Raw genomic sequence first — 27,572 nt, 5'->3', positions numbered from 1 at the left:
CACTCCTGCTCCTGCTCCTACCACCGTTTCCTCACCCCACGTACTGAGCCGTCTCTATCCCCTTCACCTTTCTGACTTTCTTTTCTGCCTCTCTCTGCATTGGCGCCTCCGTCACTAAAATAATTGAGCAAATTCAAGTTGGCAGTTTTTTTTCCCCACTTCAGAAATATTATTCCTGTTATTTTATTTGTACCTGTATGTAGACTTGGTTTGCAGTAAATAGTCCTCATTCATAGACAGTGATGTTACAGACAGACACTTAAAACAGCTTATTCGTCTTATAACACAGGCAACATAAGCCGATAAGTATAAAAATATAACATCATGAATACAGTTTAAATATAATAAAATTAAATGAGACAATAACATAAATAAAATAAGATACAATTAAATATACTGTTTTACTATAACATACTGAAGCTTATTTATTTGTGTGATGCTGGCTGGAACAAACCTGCTTTTGTATCGTTTCGTTCAGCACCTTGGGACTGTACACCTGCGACCAGGCGGAAGGAGCTGAGACTCGGTGTACAAAGGCTGGGAGTTATCCCTTAGAACCGGGCTGGTTATTCACTTTAGCTGTTTCAAGAGGTCGGTGTCATTCTCTACGACGAGATTACGTTTCCGTTCAAATGGTATATGCTTTCCCGAGTTTTCTTCAGTGTCTGAGCTTGGATGTGCGTCACCATGCCTTCCCAGGTCGTCGTAAAAATTATTATATTTTCTCCGATTCACATATTATGGCCAGCTGAGTTCGAAGTGGTGCGTACATGTTGCACTGCTCGGTCAGCACAGTTACAGGGGGGAAGTGGAGAGTGAAGGGGGAACAACTGCAAAGCAAAATGAACTTCATTTATCAAAGAAGGGGTGAGGGCGAAGACTCACGACACTGAGAAATGTTGTCATATTATCCAGCTTTGCGCAGTTACGCGTCCGAATGATTTAAAACTGACCGAAATTGTTTTTCTTTTCTTTTTTTGTAAGTACTTTTTTTTGTGTTATATGCGTATAAACCCATATCGCATTAAAATCGTATCTGAAATCGCCTTCTCTGGTTGGCGTAATTAAAAAGGACGCACACTGTCGGGGACAGCAAAAGCTGGAATTTCAGTACACACCCCTCTCACTTGACCACGCCGTGCTACGTGTGGGTCTTCTGGTTGCACTTTTGACACACAGGAGCTCACGGTGGCTGGGAGAGTGTTTGGTTGGAGTAATAAAGAAGGGCGCATATTGTCGAGGAATAGCAGATCTCGGATAGCGGATCGGATTGCCAAAGTTTACGGCGCGTCAGACTTTCCCGGCGACAGAAAAATTGGGATCTGAACTCTCTCTAAAAACTGGAATTTCAGTAGCAGTTATAATAATATAGTGCATTTAAGCCGAACGCACAACTTAGAGGAAAGCGCAAAGTAAACAGAGTGTTATATTCAGGAGTATTTCTGTACTTTTTCTTTTGTTTCATCATGGACCACAAGATGTATCTTCTGTCTCTGGGTGAGTTGGATTCCTTATCACTGTTTTCATTACAAATGACAGGAATCCTGTCCCCACCACTGCTCTTCAGTCCGCCCAGAGTGACACCGAATCGGTTTGTAGATATGATGGAGTTATTGTATAGTGATACATTCAACATTTTGGAAATTCCAAAACTTTAGACTGACACTAAAACTAGTTCTATATGTAATTGTCACATTGAAAGTGTTTTACAGAATTTCTCTACTTCCTCTATATATGTGTGTGACGGACTTAAATTGGAGTGCGAATCCATCTCTCCGCATTCACATCATAGTCCTCCTCACTCTCCACTTCAGTCTGCTTGTGACCATTACAGGAGCAAGTGTCACCTTTAATGGGACAGTTTTTCTTGTCGGTGCTGGTGTGTGATGTGTCAGAGTCTGAAGCGTTGTCGTTGTCATCACATGGTAATTCTGTCAGCAGATGGTGATGCTGTTGATGCTCAATCGTCTCTGAACACTTAAAGGGGCAGAGTGATTTCACCTTGTCTTCTCTTTTCAATGGGTGGTGGTGACCTTGTTGTTGAAGAAGCCATTTTTGTCAGAGTCCCTTTGTTTTAGATGTTAAACTACATTTAACAACTCTTCATTTCTGTCTGCAGTCTCTCCTTTTCACTTCTTTCCTTCATTAATTCCTCAGCCAGTCTTCTGACCTTTGGTTTTTTGGCTGTAATTTCCCTTACGTCTCTCCATTTCAGACTTTTCAATGTGCTGTCGAATCTGTTTCAAAACCATGATGGAGCTGTCTGTCGCTGGACCACGTGCGCCGTGACTTCCCCCCAAGCCGTCTTGAAGTCTGGCAAATAACTGTCCGTTATATTTATTTGTTATATCACACTTCATCAGAAGAATGGGCCACTATTCTAATAGAACCTATTTTTGATATCGAACACTCACAACTAGGAATATTTTCTGCCGCAGTATTTTCCAGAGTATATGGAGTAACCTTGTTGTCCTCTGTACCTTTTAACCTTAAGAAAGCTTTCGGTTTCTAGAATGCTAGTCAAAAATAACAGCCCTACCCAGCCTGTCTGATCCCTGCATTTTCCTGAGGTGTTGCTCCGAATCAGCCGCACCTAAAGCTTGTTAGTCTGACCCCGAATTCCTACCCCCTCGTTAACCAGTCACAGCTGCCTTGCATTTACTCCTTCGTAAGTCATGAATATTAGTATCTCTTAGTCCCGTATTCCCTGTTCGGTCATTATTCTCTGTCTGTAGGTGCTACTCTGCCTGGTCTCTGTAATACATACCCCTGTGAGGGATTCACTTACTAACAGCCTGTATTTGGGTAGTACTTTTCCCGCTGCTACATGACATGCACATTTCCATTTTTATTTATACATATACTTTAATGGCAGGCTCGTTCTGGAGAGAGGTGGAATATTTAATTCACCAAATACCGATATTAGATGTCGGATTGCAAAAAGATGTTAGCTTCAGTCTCGAGATCCTTGGGCTAATGAATACTTCTTCTTAGTCTCTCCTGGTTGAAGAATTGTTCAGTTCCATTGTTTCAGCCATTTTTCCTTATGCAATGAAACAGACGAGAGGCCCTCTCTTTGGTAGGAAGGAGTTCATTTTCAGATGATGTTCTGTGCTGTAGTAGATGTTCCTACATACAGCCTTCTCAACCTTCTTTTCCTAATTTGTGTGTGTTACCAGCCTTTTTACAAGGTCTAAGAAAATGCGTCACGTTTTATCACAGCCAGTCAGGAGGCTAGAAATAAAAGTTCAGGAACCAGACAATGGTGATGAACGATTCATGTCCTTGGTCCTCCTACGTTGAGGCAGCCTGACTGTTCAGTCTTTTTTAGTTGATTTAATAGGATAGCATTTTCCATTTTGGTGCCAACAGGAAGTGAGGAATGGGTGCTTTCCTAATTACCAATATTATCATCTAACACTCACAACTAGGAATATTTTCTGGCACAGTATTTTCGCAGTATTACAGGTAACCACTCAAGCTGGAGTTTTTGTGATACAAGGTGATAATATAATGAGTAATATCACAAAGTAATAAGGTAAAATCCTGTAATGTTTTATTCAGATGCATACTTCTCAAATGCAGTCGTAATGTCAGCCAAAGCGACTGAGACTAATAATTTTTTCTTCCCTTGTATCAGGGGTCATCTTCGGCTTACTGAGGACGTCTTCCTGTAGGATCTGTTCTGTAGGCTACATGAGAGAACGATCAAGAAACTGTATAGGTGTGTAACATGGTCTTTCTTTTTACATCAGCAATTTCCTGTTTTGTGTAATTGAAATCAAACTATTACCCACTGTCAAAGTTGTGTTCCTCTCCGCTTTCTACTCACAAACAGATGTCAACGAGTGTGAAGACCCCGTGACACACTGCGGCAAAAATGCAATATGTTTCAATACTGTGGGCAGCTACTATTGCCAGTGCAAGATTGGCTTTATACCATCCAATACCAAAAACTTCACTTCCACCACAGGGCAGTGCCTAGGTGAGGTATCAAATATCTGTATGGGTAATCACTGCATTGTGTGCAGTCTTGGCAAGACAGTTGTAATTGTCATGGCAACAAGCATCCTTGTGTCTCTCCTACAGATATTGACGAGTGCAAGGAAGAGCCGGATATCTGTGGTCAAAATGCTGACTGTTTGAATGAAATAGGATCCTATTACTGCGAGTGCAAACCAGGATTCAGCTCCGGCATCCATGCCAAAGAGTTGCCAAAGGCCAATGAATCCAATTGTGACGGTAAAGACACGATGCAGGAATATTAAAGTTATGTGATTGGGGAGGGGGGCGGGGCAGCAGATGTTCTCAGCAGGTCCAGGAGTCATCATCTGGCCTGCAGACAAGAAGTAACTTGTGTTACCTTTGATGAATCCCGGTCAAAATGCGTCCAGAAATGTAATTTCCACATTCCATACTCACCCCTCTCATCTAGCAAGAGAGTAATTGAGAATTCCTCCATTCTCATCCGAAGATGCTATTTGAATTTTCATAGGTTGGCAAAATTATGATGAAGACCTGCAGAAATCCTTTATATCCAAGTTCATTTGATGCCCACGCTCCTTGTCAGGCAGAGTGAGGTCACGTTTTGTCCAATTCTACGTGTGATTTCAGTAATAGGTCGAATAGCTACATAGCTGTCACCTTTTTTTGGGACTGTGAGCATAAGCCCTATGTTACCCAGTTACCCAGCAGTGATCCTATCCCCTTTCTCCTCATATACAGACATGAACGAGTGCACGGATCCCTTGAGGCACTGTGGCAAAAATGCAACATGCTTCAATACTTTCGGCAGCTACTACTGCCAGTGCGAGCCTGGCTTTACATCGACACCCAAAACCAACTTCACTATCTTCACAGGACAATGCAATGGTATGATATCAGAGATCTATATTATTAATGCCCCCTCCATCTCATTTTGGGGCATTGCTTGAATAAGTTGACATTAGCCTTTTTGTTGGAATGTGGTAAAGCTGACTGACTACAGTACCATGACTATCCATCCATCCATCCATCCATCCATCCATTTTCCAAACCGCTTATCCTACTGGGTCATGGGAGGTCTGGAGCCTGTTTTGTGTAATTGAAATCAAACTGTTACCCATTGTCATAGTTGTGTTCCTCTCCGGTTTCTACTCACAAACAGATGTCAACGAGTGTGAAGACCCCGTGACACACTGCGGCAAAAATGCAATATGTTTCAATACTGTGGGCAGCTACTACTGCCAGTGCAAGATTGGCTTTATACCATCCAATACCAAAAACTTCACTGCCAACACAGGGCAGTGCCTAGGTGAGGTATCAAATATCTGTATGGGTAATCACTGCATTGTGTGCAGTCTTGGCAAGACAGTTGTAATTGTCATGGCAACAAGCATCCTTGTGTCTCTCCTACAGATATTGACGAGTGCAAGGAAGAGCCGGATATCTGTGGTCAAAATGCTGACTGTTTGAATGAAATAGGATCCTATTACTGCGAGTGCAAACCAGGATTCAGCTCCGGCATCCATGCCAAAGAGTTGCCAAAGGCCAATGAATCCAATTGTGACGGTAAAGACACGATGCAGGAATATTAAAGTTATGTGATTGGGGAGGGGGGCGGGGCAGCAGATGTTCTCAGCAGGTCCAGGAGTCATCATCTGGCCTGCAGACAAGAAGTAACTTGTGTTACCTTTGATGAATCCCGGTCAAAATGCTTCCAGAAATGTAATTTCCACATTCCATACTCACCCCTCTCATCCAGCAAGAGAGTAATTGAGAATTCCTCCATTCTCATCCGAAGATGCTATTTGAATTTTCATAGGTTGGCAAAATTATGATGAAGACCTGCAGAAATCCTTTATATCCAAGTTCATTTGATGCCCAAGTTCCTTGTCAGGCAGAGTGAGGTCATGTTTTGTCTAATTCTACGTGTGATTTCAGTAATAGGTCGAATAGCTACATAGCTGTCACATTTTTTCGGACTGTGAGCATAAGCCCTATGTTACCCAGTTACCCAGCAGTGATCCTATCCCCTTTCTCCTCATATACAGACATGAACGAGTGCACGGATCCCTTGAGGCACTGTGGCAAAAATGCAACATGCTTCAATACTTTCGGCAGCTACTACTGCCAATGCGAGCCTGGCTTTACATCGACACCCAAAACCAACTTCACTATCTTCACAGGACAATGCAATGGTATGATATCAGAGATCTATATTATTAATGCCCCCTCCATCTCATTTTGGGGCATTGCTTGAATAAGTTGACATTAGCCTTTTTGTTGGAATGTGGTGAAGCTGACTGACTACAGTACCATGACTATCCATCCATCCATCCATCCATCCATTTTCCAAACCGCTTATGCTACTGGGTCATGGGAGGTCTGGAGCCTGTTTTGTGTAATTGAAATCAAACTGTTACCCACTGTCAAAGTTGTGTTCCTCTCCGGTTTCTACTCACAAACAGATGTCAACGAGTGTGAAGACCCCGTGACACACTGCGGCAAAAATGCAATATGTTTCAATACTGTGGGCAGCTACTACTGCCAGTGCAAGATTGGCTTTATACCATCCAATACCAAAAACTTCACTGCCACCACAGGGCAGTGCCTAGGTGAGGTATCAAATATCTGTATGGGTAATCACTGCATTGTGTGCAGTCTTGGCAAGACAGTTGTAATTGTCATGGCAACAAGCATCCTTGTGTCTCTCCTACAGATATTGACGAGTGCAAGGAAGAGCCGGATATCTGTGGTCAAAATGCTGACTGTTTGAATGAAATAGGATCCTATTACTGCGAGTGCAAACCAGGATTCAGCTCCGGCATCCATGCCAAAGAGTTGCCAAAGGCCAATGAATCCAATTGTGACGGTAAAGACACGATGCAGGAATATTAAAGTTATGTGATTGGGGAGGGGGGCGGGGCAGCAGATGTTCTCAGCAGGTCCAGGAGTCATCATCTGGCCTGCAGACAAGAAGTAACTTGTGTTACCTTTGATGAATCCAAAACTAACTGACTACAGTGCCATGACTATCCATCCATCCATCCATCCATCCATTTTCCAAACCGCTTATCCTATTCGGTCGCGGGGGGTCCGGAGCCTATCCCGGAAGCAATGGGCATGAGGCAGGGAACAACCCAGGATGGGGGGCCGGTCCATCGCAGGACACATTCACACACCATTCACTCACACATGCACACCAAGAGCAATTTAGCAACTCCAATCAGCCTCAGCACAAGGGAAACCCCACGACGACATGGGGAAAACATGCAAACTCCGCACACATGTGACCCAGGCGGAGACTCGAACCCGGGTTACCAAGACTTGTTCAGGGTAATGTTTCAACTGTAAAATCGAGTAGTACTGTATGTATGACCAGCACAATTGCTAGAAGACATCCAAACCTCATGCATACAACTCACATCCCATGGAGTCAACTGAATTTCAAGTCCAGTTATGTTAAGCTAATAATACCCTTGACTGTAGACCTTTATGCATTTTCATACTTGTTGTCATGGAGGGATAGAGATCCTTGAATGATATTTACTATATATATACACTACCAGTTAATAGTCAGGACACACCTACTGAAAAAAAATAGTTTTTCAACAAGATAACAGCCCTAAGCACACCTTGAGGTTATGTACTGTAAATACATTTATTTGTGAACAAGGAAAGAGATGGAGTGCTGTGACAGATGACCTGCCCCCCACAATCCCCTGAACTAAACTCTGTAGAGTTAGTTTGAGATGAGTTGGATCAAAGAATAAGAGCAAGGTTGTCCAGAACAGTGTTTCCCAAACCAGTCCTCAGGACACACTGGATGGATCCACATTTTCGTTTTATCCCAGAACACCTGCAAGGTATTTTGAGCTCCTGATTGCTTGGGTCAGCTGTTCTGTGGATCTGTCCAGTGTGCCTAGAGCATATGGAAACTCCTTCAGTACTTTGGATGAAAATTCCAAAGGGCTACATCTGGAAGCTGGTTGAAAGAATGCCAAGGGTCTGCAGTGCTGTCGTCAGAGCAAAAGGGGACAATTTTGAAGAGCAAAATCCTTAGTCCTTCAGTGATTGAGGAAGAGACAAGAGGGAGGAAGCCAAGCAGGCAAGTGGTTTGGCTGGATTCACTGAGCCTCTGCTGTTTGCTCCTATAGACCTGAACTGTGACCAGTTCCAGCTCGACAATGTCACCGAACAGGTAGGCACATGAATGTTAATGAACGACATGGCATCGAGTTAAATCTGCTCCCGAACAGCGTCTGAGTTTTTGTCACCTGTCATTATCTTCGTCCAAGACCCTACCAGAGCTTGCAGAAGAGTTGACATTCTTCAGATCCAAATGCTTGGCATTGAATAAGGCAACTAGAGGAGGAGGAAGTGGCGATATGCTGTTAGAGGTAACCTGTAACCATGTGCGTCACTGACCCCTCATGGCTAAAAGAAACACAGTTAATTCTCGCCTTCTTTCATCTTCTCGCTCTGAAGAGGTTGCTGTCCATAATAGATGAGCTACTTTCATCTGGGCCACTGGGTGACAACAAGAAGGTGAGCAAACTGCTGGCCCTGACCGAGAACGCCATCGGCATGGTTACCCCGCTGCTGAAGGAGCCTCGGACCCAGATGACATCCAACGAATTAGGTACACACCACGAACAATGACCTAGAGCATAGTTTCCTCTGTCCTTTGAACCCACGGCAAGGCTGCAAACTCCCTGCTGACTTAATTGCATTTTAATTACATTCGCTGGGGGTTGAGTGCAGGATTGCAGGAGGTGAGGTCGTCATTTGGTCTTTTAGTGGGGAAATTTGCTGTGAAGAGTAGAGAGAGCCCATTGTCTTTGAACTTGTGCACCATCAGCCATTGTTATATCAGTCTGTGATGGTAACCTTTAATGGGTTCAGCTTTTTGCTCCTGCTGTTATGTGATTTGGGGCAAACTGTGTCGGAAAGCGTGCTATGTAAAAAATTATTGATTTGAATGCAGTAGCTTAGCGAATTGTTTTATCCAAAGTGGGAGCAACTTAAGTTAAGTGCTTTGCTTATTGGTATGTCAGGGACCCAACCAGCGATGTAGGTCTATGCCCTAAACCACTACACTAACCTTAAAGCAAACCTAAAAATACCTGTTTGGTGTCGCGCTACATATCGTCACATGTGTCTCTAAGAGCAGTTCTTCCCACTCTTTACTGCAAATTTAAGCAGCTGTTTTGAGTCCTATGCGGAGCTAGAACCTAATTTGTGTCCCAAACGCAAAACCCACACACTAAACAAAACACAAAGAAAGGCTGTTTATGCGGTGATATGGTGGAGTACGCCATCCTAGCTGGAGCTCTCGGTGGCTTATTGGGTTGATGCTTCGCTTCACAATGTGTGTGTGTGTTTGTGCGTGTTCCCCTCCCAAAACAGAATTATGCAAATGTGTGTGATGCCAGTGGATTAGTCTGGGCACCCAAATGCCCTGTTGATATCCAGGGAGTCTCCTGCCTTATACCCTACACCTGCTCATTCACCAGATCATCAACTATTGAAAACACATAAATGGAACGATCCACAGAGACTGAACTTTCCCTGCATAATTGTGTGTTTTTTGTGCTGTCCTATTGCCATTTCAGATTGCAGCATTTTTTTAAATTGACTTGAATATTTTTCAGTTCCTAGGGTAGCTGTGATGTTAGGGACAAGCAGGAGTTAACAAGCTAAAATTCATTCCAGTCCTCATCAAGGATTCAGTTTCACTTCATTAAGCAGGTGTTTGGCAAGTAACGCAGAAGCATTTACTTTCAAGGGCTTCAAATCCCACATGACGACACTGCAGTATCATTATGGAAACGCATGAAAAATGACGTATTCTGAAATGCAGGTGAAATGACAACTCGTAAGGTTCTAATGAGGTTTGGGAGTCGGAAATGAAATTCAGCCCATCCTGTGCTGTTCTGGGGGTTTCCAATACATACACAGCTGTTATTTAATCACTAACTTGGTCATATTAACATAAAGTTAACAGGTTAGAAACGAAGAACGGGACAATAAGAGGAGAATTAACAGTGTTCCTCTCTGGGCAGAGGTGGAGATTCTGGTGAACAGAAGCACAATGCCGCCCCAAGGTCCAGTCAGCTTGTCATCCCAGTACACCAGACTGGACACTCACTGGGAGACGGCCGCAGGAGCGATCGAAAAATACCCAGGTTCCCTCCGTCTTTGCATTTCATCACACTTTGCCTTCTGTTGTGGCCACTAACGCGTGACTTTTGCAACTTTACGTTATCTTAGTACTATGGAAAATGGCCCTTCTTAACTGTCATGTTAATTCTTAACTGTCATGTGTCTATCTTCAGGGTTCGCCTTCACCACCCTGCTGAGCTACAACAGCCTGGAGAAATCCACCAATGGCTTCTTCCATGAGATGGGCAGCAAGAGCCAGGTCAGAGGGTACCAGATCATCTCCAAGGTGGTGACGGCCAGCGTTAGCAACAGGAACACTCGAGAACTACGGGAACCAGTCACGTTTGACTTCAGCCACACGCAGTTCGCAGAGAAGGCAGAGCCTGTGTGTGTGTTCTGGAACGCCAGCCTTGGTGGCGGAGGCTGGTCTCCGGCAGGCTGCTTGATGGTGAAGTCAGACCCCAACCACACCATCTGCAGCTGCAACCACCTTGGTAGCTTCGCTATTTTGATAGCACTCTGTGATAAGGTGAGTCAAGCTCCACAAACCTCAAACTAGCACTTCCTCCCTATATACAGTATTGTATTCCATCGAACAAAAAGATCTAGATATATACTATTTGTTTATACTATGCAAGGAATATGGTAAAAGTTATTACTATATATTATATATACACCCAGACAGAATGGTGGAAATGATGAAAGTGTGACTGTGTCGCACTTATTATAGTATCAGATCACATGGACAACAGAGGTGGCAGTATGTGCACACTGCTGGTCCCATGTCAGCAGAGGCTGGATACTTGTTGTCAGGGTCTGTTCCATCTAAACCCTGCTCTTTGGCCTCGTGTGTGTTTTCTTGCTCTTCCTGACTACTGCATAGCTCATGGGTGGAGTGAGTGACTTATAAGTGGACACCCCTCCAGTTGTGGGTTTGAGGTTGGCCTTTGGCCTGCCTCACTATTTGTTTATTTCTGGGTTTCATGTTATCCTTAGTGTTTGGTTTTTCCTTGTATCTGTTTTGTGAATTTTTTTCACTGCTAGACATCCCACAGTCAACTGTATGTGGCATTACTGCAACTCAACCACTAACTGGCAGACCAGTTAAAGAAGCAAAGTAGGGTCACCAGAGGCTGAGATGCATAGTCTGTAAAAGTCACCAACGCTCTGTTGAATCTAACTGCAGTGTTCCAGACTTTCTCTGGCATTAACCTCAGCACAAAAACTATGTGCTGGGAGCATCATGGAATGGGCTTCCATGGCCGAGCAGCTCCATGCAAGCCTCACATCACAAAGTGCAATGTCAAGCGTTAGACGGAGCGGTGTAAAGCACACTGCCACTGGAATCTGGAGCAGTGAAAATGTGTTCTGTACAGTGACGAATCACACTTCTCTGTCTGGCAGTCTGATGGATGAGTCTGGGTTTGGCAGATGCCAGGAGAACCTTATCTGTCAGACTGCATTGTGCCAACTGTAAAGTTTTGTGGAGGAGGGGTAATGGTATGGGGTTGTTTTTCAGGGGTTGGGCCTGGACTATTCTATGCTTCCACAGTTTGGGGAAGGAACATCATTTTCTGTTTAAGCATGTCTATGCCCCAGTGCACAAAGCAAGGTCCATAAAGACATGGTTGGGTGAGCTTGGTGTAGAAGACCTGACCTCAACCCTATCAAACACCTTTGGGATGAACGAGAATAGAGATTGTGAGCCAGGCCTTCATATCGAACATCAGTGCCTGACCTCACAAATGGTCTTCTAGGAAAATGGACAAGAATTCCCAGAGACACTCCACAATCTAGGAAAGCCTCCCAAGAACAGTGGGAGCTGTTATAACTGCAAAGCTGCAGACTATGGATTTAGGTGCTTGACTAGGTTCTTGAATTTGTACAGCTGTGGCAATGGGTCTGAATGAAACATCTGAATTCAATGATTAAGAGGTTTGTTCCCATATTACATACTTCATATAGTTTGTCAGTGTATGTGTGTGTTATAAAAGTCCCTGTAGGTACAATGGCCATGTGTCCCAATACTTTTGTCTATATTGAGTGGCTAAAATAGAGTCATATGTTTTACACGTAGGTGAATCCAGACTTTTGACTGGTGCATTTGTATGTCCTCATGACAGCTACCTCCTAACGGCCTCTGATCTCCCCCCAGGACCCATTCGAGCTGCAGCTGATCACGTGGGTGGGCCTGTCCCTGTCGCTTTTCTGCCTGCTGCTCTGCATCGCCACCTTCTACTTCTGCAAATCCATCCAAGGGACCCGCAACACCATCCATCTTCACCTCTGCATCAGCCTCTTCGTCGCCACCCTCGTCTTCCTCGTGGCAATTTCCAGAACGGAGAACAAGGTGAAGCCTCCGACCGTAGCCTGTGTGTGTATCTCCGCCATTTTCCCCACTGTGGTCATAGTATGTGTGTAGGTGTATCTCAGCCCACCTTTTATAGCATGATCTCTGGCCGTGTTGTCCGTCAGGGTGCCTGTGCCTTCATAGCGGGCCTTCTCCACTTCTTCTTCCTGTCCGCCTTCTGCTGGATGTGCCTGGAAGGCGTGCAGCTTTACCACATGGTGGTCCGGGTCTTCAACACCACATTGCGGAAGCGCTACTTGCTGGCCGTTGGCTATGGCATCCCCGCCGTCATCGTGGCGATATCCGCCTCCGCCAACACAAAGGGCTATGGAACAGACTGCCAGTGAGTGGCACCGTCGTCAATAGACCCAGCCGGCTCTCCTCCCAGTGCATCCGTGGTCACGGTTTACTGCCGGCACCAATGAACGTCAATAGTGTTTGTTGGGTTTCTCAAGTTTCCTCGGTTGTCTTGTAGCTGCTGGCTGAGCCTAAAGGACAATTTCATCTGGAGCTTCTTCGGCCCTGTCTGTGCCATCATCATTGTGAGTATTTCTTTTGTTTCTTTTATTGTCGGTGCAGTGCAGTTGGTTACCTTCACCATGCACTTCATGAAGGAGACATAAGGGTTCTGGTTAACAGTAAGGATCGTTCTGTTCAGACTCATTGCACATTATAAATCATCACAAAGCTTGTCTTTAGTCTTTGGCCTGGAAGTGCTCGCTGTCCGGGGGCTTTGGACCCCTTCTCTGCACTGCCATCCTGCCTTGCAGATTCTGGGGGGGGGCATTGAGTTACAGCTGCAGGCCTACGGCAGAGGAGGAGCGGCTGCATCGCTAACGGTGGACTGTTTACCTGATGCCACTGTCACACGGCTCCTCTTTCTCTCTGACAGCTGAATGTCTTTTTCTTCATCGTTACGGTGTGGAAGTTAGCGGAGAAGTTTTCTAGCCTTAACCCTGACCTCTCCAGTTTACGGAAAATTAAGTAGGTCCCTCACATTCCTGTCACCACTCTTCATCATTGATGTCACTCTGTGTGATTTGCTAATTGTATACTGTTAACATTATGCAGTATGTGACAGTTTTTATCAGTTGAACGTAACATGATTTCACAATCAGATTGACTTAAAGGAGTTTAAAAAAAACTGAAAAAAGTCTATTTAGAAACATCAGTATGTAATTAATATTCAAATACAATTAATATCTGCCAGCTGTGGGAGTGGCCCAAATTAAATTCAACAATATGTTTGCAGTGTGTAGCCTTACCGTATATAGCCATGGTTGTATCTCTGCTGCCACCTGTAGGACATTTACAGTCACAGCCATAGCACAGCTCTGCATACTGGGCACCATGTGGATCTTTGGCTGCTTCCAGTCCGAGAAGAACACACTGGCGATGTCCTACCTCTTCACCATCTTCAGCAGCTTCCAGGGGGTCCTTGTGTTCGTCATGCACTGCCTCTGCTCCAAGCAGGTCTGTCCCATGCACGGGGTCTGCAGTAAAGCTAAAGTTCAGGCGCCACCTTAAACTTGAGAATCATAATGAATCACTGATGTGTCTAGAAGCGTCTTTGCTGCCTTCACACCAGCCAAGTCGCTGCCAGGCACTACTGCCGATGCCCAAGTGCTGTTTGTGTTTGTAAAATCCAGAAAGTTCTGCTGATTTGCACAGTAATAAGACACGTCTTATTTGACTCTTTGGCATTTGGCTCAGGTACGAGAGGAGTACAGCAGGTTCCTGACCTCCACCTGCAGGCTTCAGAAGTACACCGAGTTCAGCAGTAACACGTCCAGCAACTCACAGGTAGACACACACACACACACACATTAAGCACTAAATTTTGAGGTCATAAATAAAGAATCTACAGTCTGCATGACCAGCTACACAGTTTCATATTACTTACTGTTAAAATTTGGACCCGCGTCAAACACTAACTCTGGGATCATTTCCTTTCTTTTTATAGACCGTCAGAAGCTCCGATTATACAGAGTCTGAGGTCTGAAGGATTTTTAACCACCCTGTGTCACAGTTATGGCTATTGACATGCCCAGTGTTAATTTTGGAAAGAATTTTTAATTTAATTTTAGTCTTAGTCACTTACTGAGAATTGTAGTTGGATTTAAGTTCCATTTTAGTCTTTTTTTGTTTTGTTTTAGTTAGGATTTTGTCAGTGGAACTCAGTTTTAGTTAATTGTTTAGCTATAATTTTCTCAGACAGGTTACTGATACTGCAATAGATTTTGCTGAAGGATATCCTGGCTCTGTAAATTCCCTTGAGAAGTAAGCACACCTAATACATAAGCATACTGTATACACAGGCACACTGTATACATAAGCATACTGTATACATAGGCACACCTAATACATAAGCATACTGTATACACAGGCACACTGTATACATAAGCATACTGTATACATAGGCACACCTAATACATAACCATACTGTATACATAGGCACACTGTATACATAAGCATACTGTATACATAGGCACACCTAATACATAAGCATACTATATACATAGGCACACCTAATACATAAGCATACTGTATACACAGGCACACCGTATACATAAGCATACCTTATACACAGGCACACCTAATACATAAGCATACTGTATACACAGGCACACCGTATACATAAGCATACTGTATACACAGGCACACCTAATACATAAGCATACCGTATACATAGGCACACGTAATACATAAGCATACTGTATACACAGGCACACTGTATACATAAGCATACCTAATATGTAAGCACACCCTATGATGCTTAGTTATCTATCTGAAAATGTGTTACTGACATACCGTACTTCTTTTAAATATAAAAATGAATACCTAAAGTTTGTTGGGAAAAGTGTAATACCATAATGTTTCCTTCATAGGTTGTATTTATTTTCTGCGTACATCGACATCACATACTGATACTTGTTAATGTTTGTTATTAGGACATTAAACCACCCATCAAATTTAACTATTGGCCATTTTACACTGTAATTTTTGTTATTAGGGCATCTAAACACCTATCCAACACCCAATTAACCTTCTTAACAATTAATCTTCACAATTTACAATAAACCTTCTTCAGAAACATAAAGATCATGATACAGTAAAAATGCTGAAATGACAAAAAAGGGACATTTGTGGCATTTAGGACTAAAGCATTATTCTTATATTCTATTCCTTCTGTTTACTAGATACAGTTTACTTATCTTGGTTTAATTTCAGGAAGATACTCTTCCCCAAGATTTCCCTTGTGCACACGTGTGTGTGTGTGTGTGTGTGTGTGTGTGTATCCCTGATCAATAAGAACAGTTCCCCAAAAAAACTCAACTTTTAATACGTTTTTAAATTCCTCCGTCGGGTTTAGCCTCACTCTGTGTCTGGCTCTCTCCTTGGCTGGGGCTCCTCACTACTCTCATTGCCAGTCACAGCACTGTGAAATATCGCAGTTATAAAATAAACAGAACAAAATAGTGCCCGAACACTTTATTTAGATTTTGCACTCCTTACGAACACACACCCGGAAAACACTCCCTGTACTCGCACTCCTACTTTCCATACCCCTGTGAGCCTCGAGCGCCCCCTCTTGGATCCAAAATAAAACACTGTCAACTTACAACAATAAGAAACAAACATACCAACTTCAGAAGACAAAAAAAATGCATATTCAGTAATACTACTTAAACAAAAAAAAAACATCTTACTTGCCTTTATGGAAATGGCGAGAGCAAACACGCATTAAGGGAGGTGTTGAAAGTCTCCTTCCGTCTCACCGCTGCGACCCAGGCCCCCCGACGCCTCTTCCTTACCTCCTCTACCTGCTGTCCATATCCTCTTTTTCAAGTGGGAAACCAAAAAAATCTCATGTTGTGGTCCACCTTTCTGCCACATCTACCATGTGATTTAGTATGACAGCACCGGTGTCCCATCTTACCAGATATAATGCCGCACGCGAATGCTGCCGCTTGAGTTGTACACTCCCACAATGGCGATTCAACCCACAATACACTGCGGCTATAGAGAGTGTGACATTATCATCCAGAGACCGTATATCGCTGTCCTGCTAAAAAATTCTGAGATATGACTTTTTGTCCAAACCGCCCAGCCCCAACAAAGCCTAAGTGTTCTGGAACCAGTCCATCTTATCGTAGGTTTTACTGTGTTCACTGCGAGAGCCAGCGCTGCTGCCACCAACACTATCATCAGCCATGGGAGCTGATTAAGACCCTGCTGTGGCAATAATATCAGTATCAGCGCCTACATCACGTTTCCTCTCCATCACGGACGACTCTGATTGACTGACACTGCACATGGCACAGAGCCAAAAGAGGGATGTGTTTAAAGTTTTCATTGGGTTATCCTCGTGTCAGTTAAGAGAAGAACCAATGGGCTGCAGATCAACCTGTTTCATAGGTCGGTGGTGACTTATTTTGACGAATGCATTGCGCAGGCACAGGGACCAAAGCTAAAGGGGGTGGAGTTTCAAAATGTGATTTGGCCCGCCCAGTGTCGATTTGGCCACCTACCTACGAGTTTTATGGGCCAGTCAAACAAATAAATAAACTAGCAAATAGTGTAGGCCCAAGTAGCACATCGGCCAACCGGGAACATACCCGGTGTGCAAGATGTTCAGTCCATCCCAGAGTTTCACTTTCTTTTTAAAAACCGCACACTGTGTGAACAATGGTCTCCCTCACCATTCATATCTGAAAACCTGTTACTGCTGGGCTGTCTGGCAACACAAGGGCGTCTGCAGAGTCTAAATATGAGTGTCGCCAGGCTTTCTGTCATTTTCCGTGTTTAACAAATGTATTTTGTAGTACTTCACTTCAATTAAAGCCAGTTCATACTGCATTATACTTAATTTAATTGTTTTTGATAAAAGGCATCCGACTAAAAACAAATTAAAACATATTCAATAGATCCAGAGGGGGGAAAAAAATGCTGGTTAAATTTTTGAAGTGACAGGAAGAGGAAGGAACCCACATCTTTAAGCATACTTGAGCTGGCTTAGCACACCGTGCCCGGGCATGTAAAGGCGAGATCACACTAGTTAAATGAAATAGACCTTGGGAGTGCATACTGCCTAATGTGAGCACATCCTACGTCTATCACAGCCACGTTTCCAGTGTACTTATCTGCGGTCAGCAGCTCCTCCACTAGACAGCAGGGGCATTGGAGAGCTCTCACCTGTGGCATGGAAGAGAAAAAAAACATCTTTCAGGGAGTTTACTTCTTCCCTCAACAAGCACTGCCGCTCCGTTTACCGCTAGATTTCCATCCATCCATCCATGCACCACTGCTTAACCAGGTCTAGGGTGTGAGGGCAGCAGTATAAGCAGATATGGAGAGACCTCCATCCATCTCCACCAGAGGAGAGGATGCCTGAGTGCCTGCTCCATATACCCAATATGCCTGATGCAGTGCCCCACCTTTGAGGTTCTGAGTGGCTGTTTTTTGATAACCCGTCTCCGAAAGTCAATGCGCAAACGGTCAAGTTAAATTTACCGAGAGAGACCCCACCCCATTCGACAGTACTGCATTCTTCCCAGTTGATTGCTCCGACTCTGTTCAACGCTTGTATGGTCTGGGTGTTGGGCAGGGTCGTGAGGTCCAGCGACTGTGGGGCATCTATTGTGGGGCGACAATGCTGTGATCTTCATGGAGGCTCTGATCGGGGCTCTCGAGAGACTGGGCGAGGAGTCATGGAAAATGGCTGATTGTCCGATGCGATCGTCAGCATTGTTTCAACAGTGACTCTAATGCTGCGAAATTTGAATATTGGTAAAGTCTGAATAAGCCTATCAGGCGGCAGTTTTGGTACGTTATCTGATATCATGCATCTCTACATATGAATATTGTTTGTTGCACCTTCATAACGACGACATATAATGCAAAAGAATTATTATTATAAATATACCGCTCCAGAATTATGAGAAAAATTAAATCTGAATGAAAAAAAATCATGCATGTTTTACACAGAACCATTCAGCCCTGCATGCAATACTTTTTTTTTATGAGTTAGTATTGATGGTCATGCAGAGCGCATCGCAGTAAGAAGTCAATATTTGGCTCAGAAAGGTAGCAGTGTAAAAGTTGCGACAACTTAAAAAAAACCCGTAACGAAAAAGTACAAATCCGAAAAAAAGGGCAATGCCTACTTAAGTATTTATAACAATCTGAGAAACAAAACTGTTACCAACCAGATCTACTTCAGCTTCACGGTCGGCACAGTCCACGGAGGGACCCACCCCCCTACCCCTGATCGGCATCTACAGATAACGGGTAACGGGTGTTGTGCGCTAAACAGCCCGTCTGCCACGGATCGCCTCCTCTGACGTCATCGCTACAGTGAATAGTGAAAATTTGCTGACTGGTTACTTCTAGTGTTTGGTTTGATGTCATTTCATTTCCTGGTGTGACGGTGCGGAGCTAATCGCTGCATTTTAGGTATGTAAAGAAGATAATATATATAAAATATTACAGCAGGATGACAGCAACGTGTCAAACATTAGATAGATAGATAGACAGACAGACAGACAGACAGATTTTTCCCCGGAGGGAAATTAAGTTGCCATAGCGGCCAGGTACATTTAAATGTTCATGATTAATGTAAATGAATCGCATCTTAATTGTGACTAAAGGTGATCAAAAATGAACAGCGTCACTGTCGCGTTTGAATTAGCGACGTTTCGTGAAAGGTTATTAATCTAACGTATGGTTTGATTGTAAAATACCAGAATAAACAAACAATGTGCCTTTTTTGTCTACCTAAGGCAAGAAAAATGAGTATACAGCGAGCGGTCGCGTCTGCAGCACAGAAGAAGCGAAGCTACATCACTTTTAAAAACAGCGATATTACGCCAGGGGAGGCAGTCCGTGGGGGGGGGGGGGGGGGGGATGGGGGGAGGTACAGAGCGCAACACCTGTTACCCCACTAAATGTATTCCGGCTACGGGCCTGGGTAAATGGAAAGCTTCTCTTTAGTTGTAGCACAGCTCTCGCACCCCCTTCTACTGACCAGTGGCCTGTACTACGAAGCGGGGTTACTGTTCTATCGGGGTAAATTGTCGGATTTAAGGTAGTCTGGGCAAAATATAAGTGAAAGAATATGAAGTCCATTTAAACTGTGGTACTTTAAATCCGACAATTTACCCCGATAAGCCAGTAATCCCGCTTCGTAGTACAGGCCACCGCACAGTGCACTGATCCCATCAATCTCCAGCTTCATTCTTCCTCTATTTACGAGATTTCGCCACTACGCATTGCAGGCGAATATCCTAAATGACACATATAGCCTACTTTCCAAGCATTCCATACCACCCCCTCCAAATGCCACCCGGACGGGTCGTTTACTTTTCCAGCGCCCCCCATCCACAACTTTTACCTTCGCGCCCCACAACCCCGCGCCGACTATACAGACTATATATTTACAAGGTAATAAACTGTTACATACATGTAAATGCGTGAGCAAGTGTGTGAAGACTTGTCTCGAATCGAAAATCTCACTCCAGCCAGCTGACCAAAGCTGACAACTCTGTTTATCCGAACTCTAATATAATTTCTATATAGGGGGAAAGTGTAATTCGTTTCAAGGATAAATGTAGGAGCATACCCCACTCCGTTGAATAGTTTGGTATGGGCTACAAATGCCACGGTTTATTAACGGTCCAAGCAGTGATTACTTGTGCGAATGGGGGCGCATTTAAATAAGAGACGTTATACAGTTTCTGACGGGGAGAGGCTTAAGTGGTGAATTCTTTGTATGTAATATTTAAAGGAACTTAATGGAGAGCTATCCGCCGAATGGGAAGTAGGTTTGAGGTTTCGGATTTTATTCTTTTTCATTTTATTCATTTATCTGTTTACTTAGGACACCATTAATTAAAAGATAAAATATCTTTATTTTAGTCCTTTATCGTGTGCTTCGCAGGCTGTCGCAGTCTGCCACTAGGTGGCGCATTAATAGACCCAAATACGCTCCAATGACACGTGCATTTCATTGCGTTACATTTCCAATCACTTTCTTCTCTTTAACCCTAAAATAATTAAGGGAGACATTGAGAATAAAGCCAATGGAGAGGCTGAAGTCAGATTGTTATCATATGTGGTCTAAGCGGGTAGAGCACACGCTGAAATGGCACCGAATATTTCCTCATTCTGGGGTGCCCCCCTAACACCACTGGCACTGAGTACTGTCAATCTGACAGTCCCCAGCATCATTTGATCAGAACACTGTATGTAATTCACTCTCTGGCAACCTAACAATGCCGGTCACTGGATCTGAGCACTCGACTACAGACCCTGTGCACTGATGTTCCAACTCAGTTATAAAGCTCTAACTATGTTAACTGGGATGTCGGCGTTTTTCCTCTGTTACATATAATTATATGCGTATACTGACTCACACGCGTTTAATGGCTTCTAAAGCTGAGCTCCCAAGAAAGTCACGTTGAATATGTAGCTAATTTGCTAACTTCTGCAGTCTAGCGAAACGCTGTCACTTTGTTTTAATCATAATCTCTTCTCGCAAGAAAGCTTCAAATAATTTGGTAAACATCGAAATATTATCGCATTAAAAAGCTATATATTTCAAGCTAAGAACACTAAATGAAGAACACACTGCAATGTTTGTTACAAATAAATACTGTTAAATGAATAATTCATGCCTGAGTTTTTGGTAGTATATAAAATTAAGTTCTACCCATGCAAAAAAGTCCATATAAAACTGTCTTCAAAGGTCATTTTCAACATTGTATTTCAGCTACTATTTTCTAATTTCCAGTGACCCCCGAACAGACAACCAATCAGGAAAGAGGCAGGACAACATGCAGTCAGGAAACACACAAGGTTCCTCACAAGAACAGGCAACAGGTGAATTTAATTAACTCAAGGAACTACAACAGAGAAATTAAGAAACTAAATCATGACACTAAAGCTAGGAAACAGAATCGAACACTAGGGAATATAACGAAGGCAGGAACACAACCAAGATACAAAGAAACCAAAACCGAATACAAATCACAAAACACAGGAACAAGAAAACTGATACAAATGAAACACAAGGGAACAAAATCTACAAAAATCCAAACGCAGAGGAGGTGGGTTTTGAACACAAGACCCAGGGGGTATACAGGTCACGACACACTCAGCTGATTGAATCATGCAACCATCTGTGGAATAGAGGAAACACACTAAAGACTAACACGGAGAGGACAGGATAGCCAGTGACATCTGCTGGCCAAATGGGGAGGAGAACATCGAAGACTCAGACAGATGCACCCTGACCCTGACACATTTGTTGAAAATCATTCTGATACATAATTACATGTTCACAAACTATTATTATTATTACTGAGGTTCAGAGTTGCCGTGCATCTATTTTAGGAGAACCCTATATTTTAGGCTTAAAGTAATAATCAAATCAATGCATAAACGTATTATTGATGGCTGTGAAGTAATTCAGCTACATATTTCCATTTAAACAGATTTTCATCACCAAATTTGTGTGTCGGCACGGAATGGCACGGAATGGACCGATCCTAACAATTTCAGGTCCCGCTCTTTCAGTATCTGTATATTGGCATAGGAAACCATGCATCGAGATAGACCTGGATCATGTCTGAATGCTTACAAAGACATCGTTATCTGCAGTAGTTGATAACTGTAGCAACTTACGCCCTACATTTAAATTATAATAAGTTTCAATATATAAACAATATAGGCGGCATGGTGGTGCAGTGGTTAGCACTGTTGCCTCACACCTCTGGGACCCGGGTTCGAGTCTCCGCCTGGGTCACATGTGTGTGGAGTTTGCATGTTCTCCCCATGTCGTCGTGGGGTTTCCTCCGGGTACTCCGGTTTCCCCCCACAGTCCAAAAACATGCTGAGGCTAATTGGAGTCGCTAAATTGCCCATAGGTGTGCATGTGTGAGTGCATGGTGTGTGAGTGTGCCCTGCGATGGGCTGGCCCCCCATCCTGGGTTGTTCCCAGCCTCGTGCCCATTGCTTCCGGGATAGGCTCCGGACCCCCCGCGACCCAATAGGATAAGCGGTTTGGAAAATGGATGGATGGATGGATGGATGGATATAAACAATATCACATCCATTGTCACGAATAATACAGATTAAATCCTACAAGCAATACCTCTATTTTTTACATTCTCTCAGCAAACATCAATTACCAGCAATTTAAATAATTTGAATTATTTAAAAACACGGAAAACACGCAACGTTTTCGCATATATGTCTTGTTTACCTCAAAACTTTTGTAGAAAGGCATTAAAACAGAGAATGCGCCTAAAAGCGGGTGACTGAAGGAACTGAATTTACCGTAACACTCCGAAAATATTTACCGAAAATAATCATTAAGTGCCAGAGCCAGGCTTAATTCTCGAATTCTTTTTAGCCATGTTTTGTTCGTTATATACAGGTATATGATGTATGTGGTTATGTTGTCATGAAAGACTAAATTCAGAGTCGCGACGGACATGGTTAATGTAGCCTATTTTGAAAGCAAGAGACGGACCTAGATGCGGACAGAACAAATGTTTTTTTTTCTAAGCAAACTGAAGTCCGTCACATTGCCTCGTTCTCTGCTTTTTTTCTATATTTGACTTTACACAAAATGCAGCGAACAGAGTTGTGAGTGTTGGATGTATATTAAGAGAACCAACAAACGTTAAACTGATCAGAATTTTATTCCTTTTAATCTTGAATTTTGGCTCATCGACTGGATCGTCTGGACTATGTCCCAGATCTCCTCTTACCCTAGAACCGTCGTGTAAAGTGACCTGTGAGCTATTACCAGATAAATAACATACTGTAACATTATGCTTTTCTTTGACGGAACAGACACGAGGGGGCGCTGCAGCACCTTTAGCCCCCGTTATTCCTGTACCACTGCTGGTTGCTGGTTGCTATATGGTGGTTGCAGGGATCTGGGTACTCAGTAATAAGTTATTAGTTACAAGTCATTAATCATCAAAGTTAACAATCAAAGTTATAAGTTGACTACCAATACATGAAACACTTGATATGTAGGCATATTTAATTAAAAATGGTGTGACTGGATGAACTGCGGGGTTTATAATTTAGTTTCTTTGCATACAACCCAACTAATGATTAAATTAATAAAAACAGTAACAAGAAGACAGATAAAAGCTTATAAAACCAGAACTATATTGTGTAGGCCTAAGCCGGATTCAAATTTTTATTTTACCACTAGAGGGCGCAAAATATCTAGATTCCATCGGTAACGGCTGCATGATAATTAGGAGGCGACAAGCCCTTCATTAAAAATTAAATAACGCTAGGTCAGTATGACCACTACGGATTTGTAGTCAAGGGTAAAATAAAGAGAATTCTTTAAAAAAGTAACAGGTTCATAAGGTTTTACAGTAATAATTTTGCATATTCTTCGAATCAATAAAATATTTTTATTGTAATTAATTTTGGATGATTAATATAATTTCATTGTATGAACATTGTTTTATTTGGTTATCAGTTTTAGCATTGATTGAATTATAAAGTTGTCGTTTCAGTAATTTAGGCAGGTCCTGCTGTTTTACGTACGACACAGCTTCTAAAGGTCAAATTCGCGTCCAGTTTCAGCGGCACATGTGCGGGCCTCCACGTTCGTCCACATATTCCTCTGGGTAATGTAGTTCTGCTCTGAATAACTGTGGTGTCTGAGTGCACATGTAAAAGTCCCATTCAAGCTGTCCCCCACCTTAGGCAATGTGCTTCCTGGGATAAGCTCCGGATCACCGGGACTCTGATTTGCTAAAGTGTTTTTGGGAAAATGGATGGATGGAGAGACGATCGCTTGCTTATGTCAGCGATGCAAGTCTGCTCTAGCAAATTTGAATCGGTCTCTGTATGAAACCCCTTTTCTGAAGAGCATTTGTAATTTGCTGATATTAAAAGCAAAGCGTGACAAATTGAATATGAGTGGAATAGATTTGATAGAATAAAAACATTTTGATGAAGTGTTACGAAGGTTTATTCATTAAATGGTCCACAAGAGAATTTTCTTACTCTACATCCAAAGCGGGATTTTTATTAACTAGCTCATTCTTTGGGTTATTTAATTTTATTTTGCTTTGAAAATATTTAAGTGTGGCTGAATTCAGACAAATATGTATATTGTTGTCGTAGTATATGTTTTCGATTGTAATTATAACCATAACTTTCCTTACATAATTATAACTCATTGTAAATGAAAGATTAAATTTCGAAGAATTGTAATACTTTAGAATAATAAATAAATTTACAGCAGGTGTCCTTAGTTTTTCAGAAGATTACATGTGACAGATTAGTGATTTTTTTTTTCATGTACTTGTATGTTTTTACAGCGTCATTTATTTTTTCCACACCTGATCCTGCAGCTGGTTTCGCAAAGGATGCATGTTCAGTCTTTATTACAAGTTTGAAAACACCCCCCCAGCTCATCCTCATCCAGAAGCTTCTCTTCGAATTGTTTCCAGCTCTGACAAGATCTCTTCCTTCCCCCAGCATGCTGCCAATGGCTGGGTACTGGTATGATATTTATAAACGTTAAACCCATTGTAAAAAAATAATTTTTAGGATGTTTTACCAGAGAGGAAATGCTTAAGAATGTCAGGGTAGAGAAGGAAATTTCTGCTTGCTTACTTTTAATTGAGTCATTTTCAAAAGTAAAACCAGACGCATCAAGCATGGTGTATTTTTGGATCCTCCTGAACACAAACGTAAGTAACCGATTCTGTCCAAGAGCTTTGCATGTACTGCTTTGATTATGTAGTTATGAGAATCCATTGTACCTAGAACACACACACACACACACCTCCCACACACTTCAAGGGCTGCGTACTTCTGAGAGCTGTAGTTCAATAAACTTCTTATTAATTTCTCCTTCCTCTTCCCACTTGGTGAGTGATCGTTGACCTGGACAAGGTGAGTCAACACACCGACAAAATGCAGTGTGAGAAGCTCAAGTCGGCTCCGAAGGAATTAAAGGGTCTTCTGCTCGTGACACGGAGCTGATGTGACTGAATATCTTAAAACTTCTGTTGGTGAAACAGCAGGCGATTTGATGCTTAAAAGATCATTTCTGTAAGCCGAAGTCTCAGGTCCTGCGTGGATCTCCGACTCACCACAGCAGGAATATCCTGCTGTATAAACGGACCAAACAGAAAGTCACTCTGCTTAGAAGAGCCAGCTGAACAGCTGAAGTTGTGCAGAACATCTTAACCGGTGGCAGTGCTTTGGCCCCGTATTGTAATATGTGTTCATAGTAGATTACTGAAATATTCCTTCCATATTCTGTCCACTAATCCTGTGCAGGGTTGCGTGTGAAATATTCTGCGATCAGAAAAATATATGCTGATTTATCTCTGATAAGTAAAACTTGCAGGGCTAATCCGGTCCTGGAAAATCTTGTGGAAAGAAAAAGCTGGATCTTGGGAACAGCCCAGATTACTGGGAGGGGGACCATGCAGTTGTACCCTTAGATTGAATAACTGTGAGACCATGTGAGGGTAATGCGGTGGGGTGGTCGGGGGGGGGTTCACTGCTGTCAGCAGTTTTCTCTTTCCAGGACCACAACTCAGATGTATAAGCCAGCATTGCTAAAAGCAGGTAAATACAAGCAATACATAAATGCGCCCTCGCTGGGATCCTTGTCAAGGCATCTGTTCCCCGGATCGCTGGCCGGATGCCTCGTGGTACCGGCCAGGCGTCCTCTTTGCTCAGGTGCTTCCGACGGGCGCGGACAGCCTCCCGCCTCCGCCTCCCGCCCCTCGTCTGCTTCCGCTTGCCAGCGCTTCCGCCCCTGGCTGAGGATCGCGGGGTAGGTGCAAATCAGGCGAGCAGTGGGATGGTGGGGTGCTGGGGGGGGGGGGGGGGGAGCGCCACGTGCCATCTCTACCTGCCCACCATCCATTTTCCGTGGGCCCTCCCTCTTTTCCCTCTTTCCTTTCCCGACATTCTCTCTCTCCTCCTCATTCTTGCCCCCCGCCCCCCCCCCCCCCCCCCCATACCTCTGGGATCTCATTATGCCGCTAAACTTGAAATAAATAAAACAAACTGCGGAGACAAAATGAGCGGCCCGTGAAAATAACGCGCCGGTAATGAGGTTACTCTCTTTCTTTTCCTCCGACCCTTTTTTTTTCCCTCCGCGCCTCTCGCTCCTCCGCCTTCTCGTCCCCCCCCCCCCCCCCCAACCCGCCTCTGTCGCTTTCATTCATTCTCAGATGATCTTTATTGGTGTGACAGAAGTTATTACGGTTTTGCCAAGGTTTTTAAAAACTGAAAAAAAAGTTAAAATTGCATCTGCGCCTTCCCCAAGTCCGCTCTGGTAATGTTCATCCTCCTCTTCTGCCCACTGCCCCTTGCAACCCCCCCCCCCCGAATATGGCCTTCGCCAGAATCTTCTGCCTCCTCTCTCCGCATGAGGATTCATAACCACTTGCCTCTTTGTTCTTCAAAGCCCTGCGAGATGTTTCTGGCTCCTCCTCTTACATTAAATGTATTTATTCATACCTATTAAGTCACTCTGCATTTAATCCTTTTCTGTCCCAATCCTTATTGCCAATGGGGATTTTTTTTTTTGTGGTATAAATTTCCTTTATTTTACATGATTTCTGGCCCTGTCTTCCGCGTCTTCCCTGCTCCCCCTCTGCCTTCCTCACGCTCCTTCGTCCGTCTGTCCATCCAGCGTCTCCGTGGCGACGGCCGCACGGAAACCGCCGGCCCGCGTGCCCGCCTTGTAGATGCTGTAGCCCCGGCCCTGAGCGGAAGCGTCTGGATACGGAACGGCTTTGTTTCGTGTCGTTTGTGATGTGATGAAACGTGAGGAATGCTTTAAACCGGTGCTACTCCTTGCCCCCCCACCGCTTAAAATTTTAAATTTTTTATTATTTTTTTTAAATCTGCACTTTGATGTTTCAGGAAAAGGACATCAAAGGTGTCCCTCCACGTTGTCGGAAGGGCTGGCTCTCACCTCAGCTGGCACGGGGATGCGCAGCGTGGCACGCTCGGCAGCGAAATGTGCGACAGGACCGGGGAGGGCCTCGGGAAGACAGTGACA

At 43.5% G+C, this 27,572-nt stretch overlaps 1 protein-coding gene and 1 long non-coding RNA gene across 9 annotated transcripts; both read left to right on the top strand.

Annotated features, from left to right (window-relative positions):
• Positions 1–617: 617 nt before the first annotated feature.
• LOC125717552 (adhesion G protein-coupled receptor E5-like) lies at positions 618–15,479 on the top strand. Of its 8 annotated transcripts, none has more exons than XM_048990615.1 (22): positions 618–635; positions 3,641–3,724; positions 3,839–3,985; positions 4,090–4,242; positions 4,726–4,872; positions 5,147–5,293; positions 5,398–5,550; positions 6,033–6,179; positions 6,450–6,596; positions 6,701–6,853; positions 8,139–8,182; positions 8,280–8,381; positions 8,470–8,623; positions 10,047–10,169; positions 10,320–10,675; positions 12,302–12,496; positions 12,622–12,839; positions 12,972–13,038; positions 13,389–13,480; positions 13,801–13,969; positions 14,210–14,299; positions 14,460–15,479. In XM_048990615.1, exons 2-22 carry the CDS (start codon positions 3,697–3,699, stop codon positions 14,496–14,498), a joined length of 2,871 nt encoding a protein of 956 aa, XP_048846572.1. In that variant the 5' UTR covers positions 618–635; positions 3,641–3,696; the 3' UTR covers positions 14,499–15,479. The 8 variants fall into 8 exon arrangements, with proteins under 8 accessions (XP_048846572.1, XP_048846571.1, XP_048846575.1 ...); XM_048990614.1 differs by lacking the exon at positions 618–635 and adding an exon at positions 1,113–1,497; XM_048990618.1 differs by lacking the exons at positions 618–635; positions 3,839–3,985; positions 4,090–4,242; positions 4,726–4,872 and adding an exon at positions 1,127–1,497.
• A 3,365-nt stretch (positions 15,480–18,844) lies between these two features.
• LOC125717638 (uncharacterized) lies at positions 18,845–25,665 on the top strand. Its single transcript, XR_007384573.1, has 3 exons — positions 18,845–18,952; positions 21,288–21,376; positions 24,859–25,665. It is a non-coding gene; the product is annotated as an uncharacterized LOC125717638 (long non-coding RNA).
• Positions 25,666–27,572: the final 1,907 nt, after the last annotated feature.

This window comes from Brienomyrus brachyistius, chromosome 22 (assembly GCF_023856365.1).
Source record: "Brienomyrus brachyistius isolate T26 chromosome 22, BBRACH_0.4, whole genome shotgun sequence".
Lineage (NCBI taxonomy): Eukaryota > Metazoa > Chordata > Actinopteri > Osteoglossiformes > Mormyridae > Brienomyrus > Brienomyrus brachyistius.
The sequence above is the reverse complement of the archived record's forward strand: the minus strand, read 5'-3'. Positions and strand labels throughout refer to the sequence as shown.

What these genes read in the sequence shown, in the direction of transcription:
- LOC125717552 (XM_048990614.1), top strand. Translation starts at nt 1,467, where the DNA reads ATGGACCACAAGATGTATCTTCTGTCTCTGG. An exon ending in CAACACAGGGCAGTGCCTAG is followed by an intron (nt 5,294 to 5,397) that starts GTGAGGTATCAA and finishes TCTCTCCTACAG; the next exon opens with ATATTGACGAGTGCAAGGAA. An exon ending in TCGACAATGTCACCGAACAG is followed by an intron (nt 8,183 to 8,279) that starts GTAGGCACATGA and finishes TCTTCGTCCAAG; the next exon opens with ACCCTACCAGAGCTTGCAGA.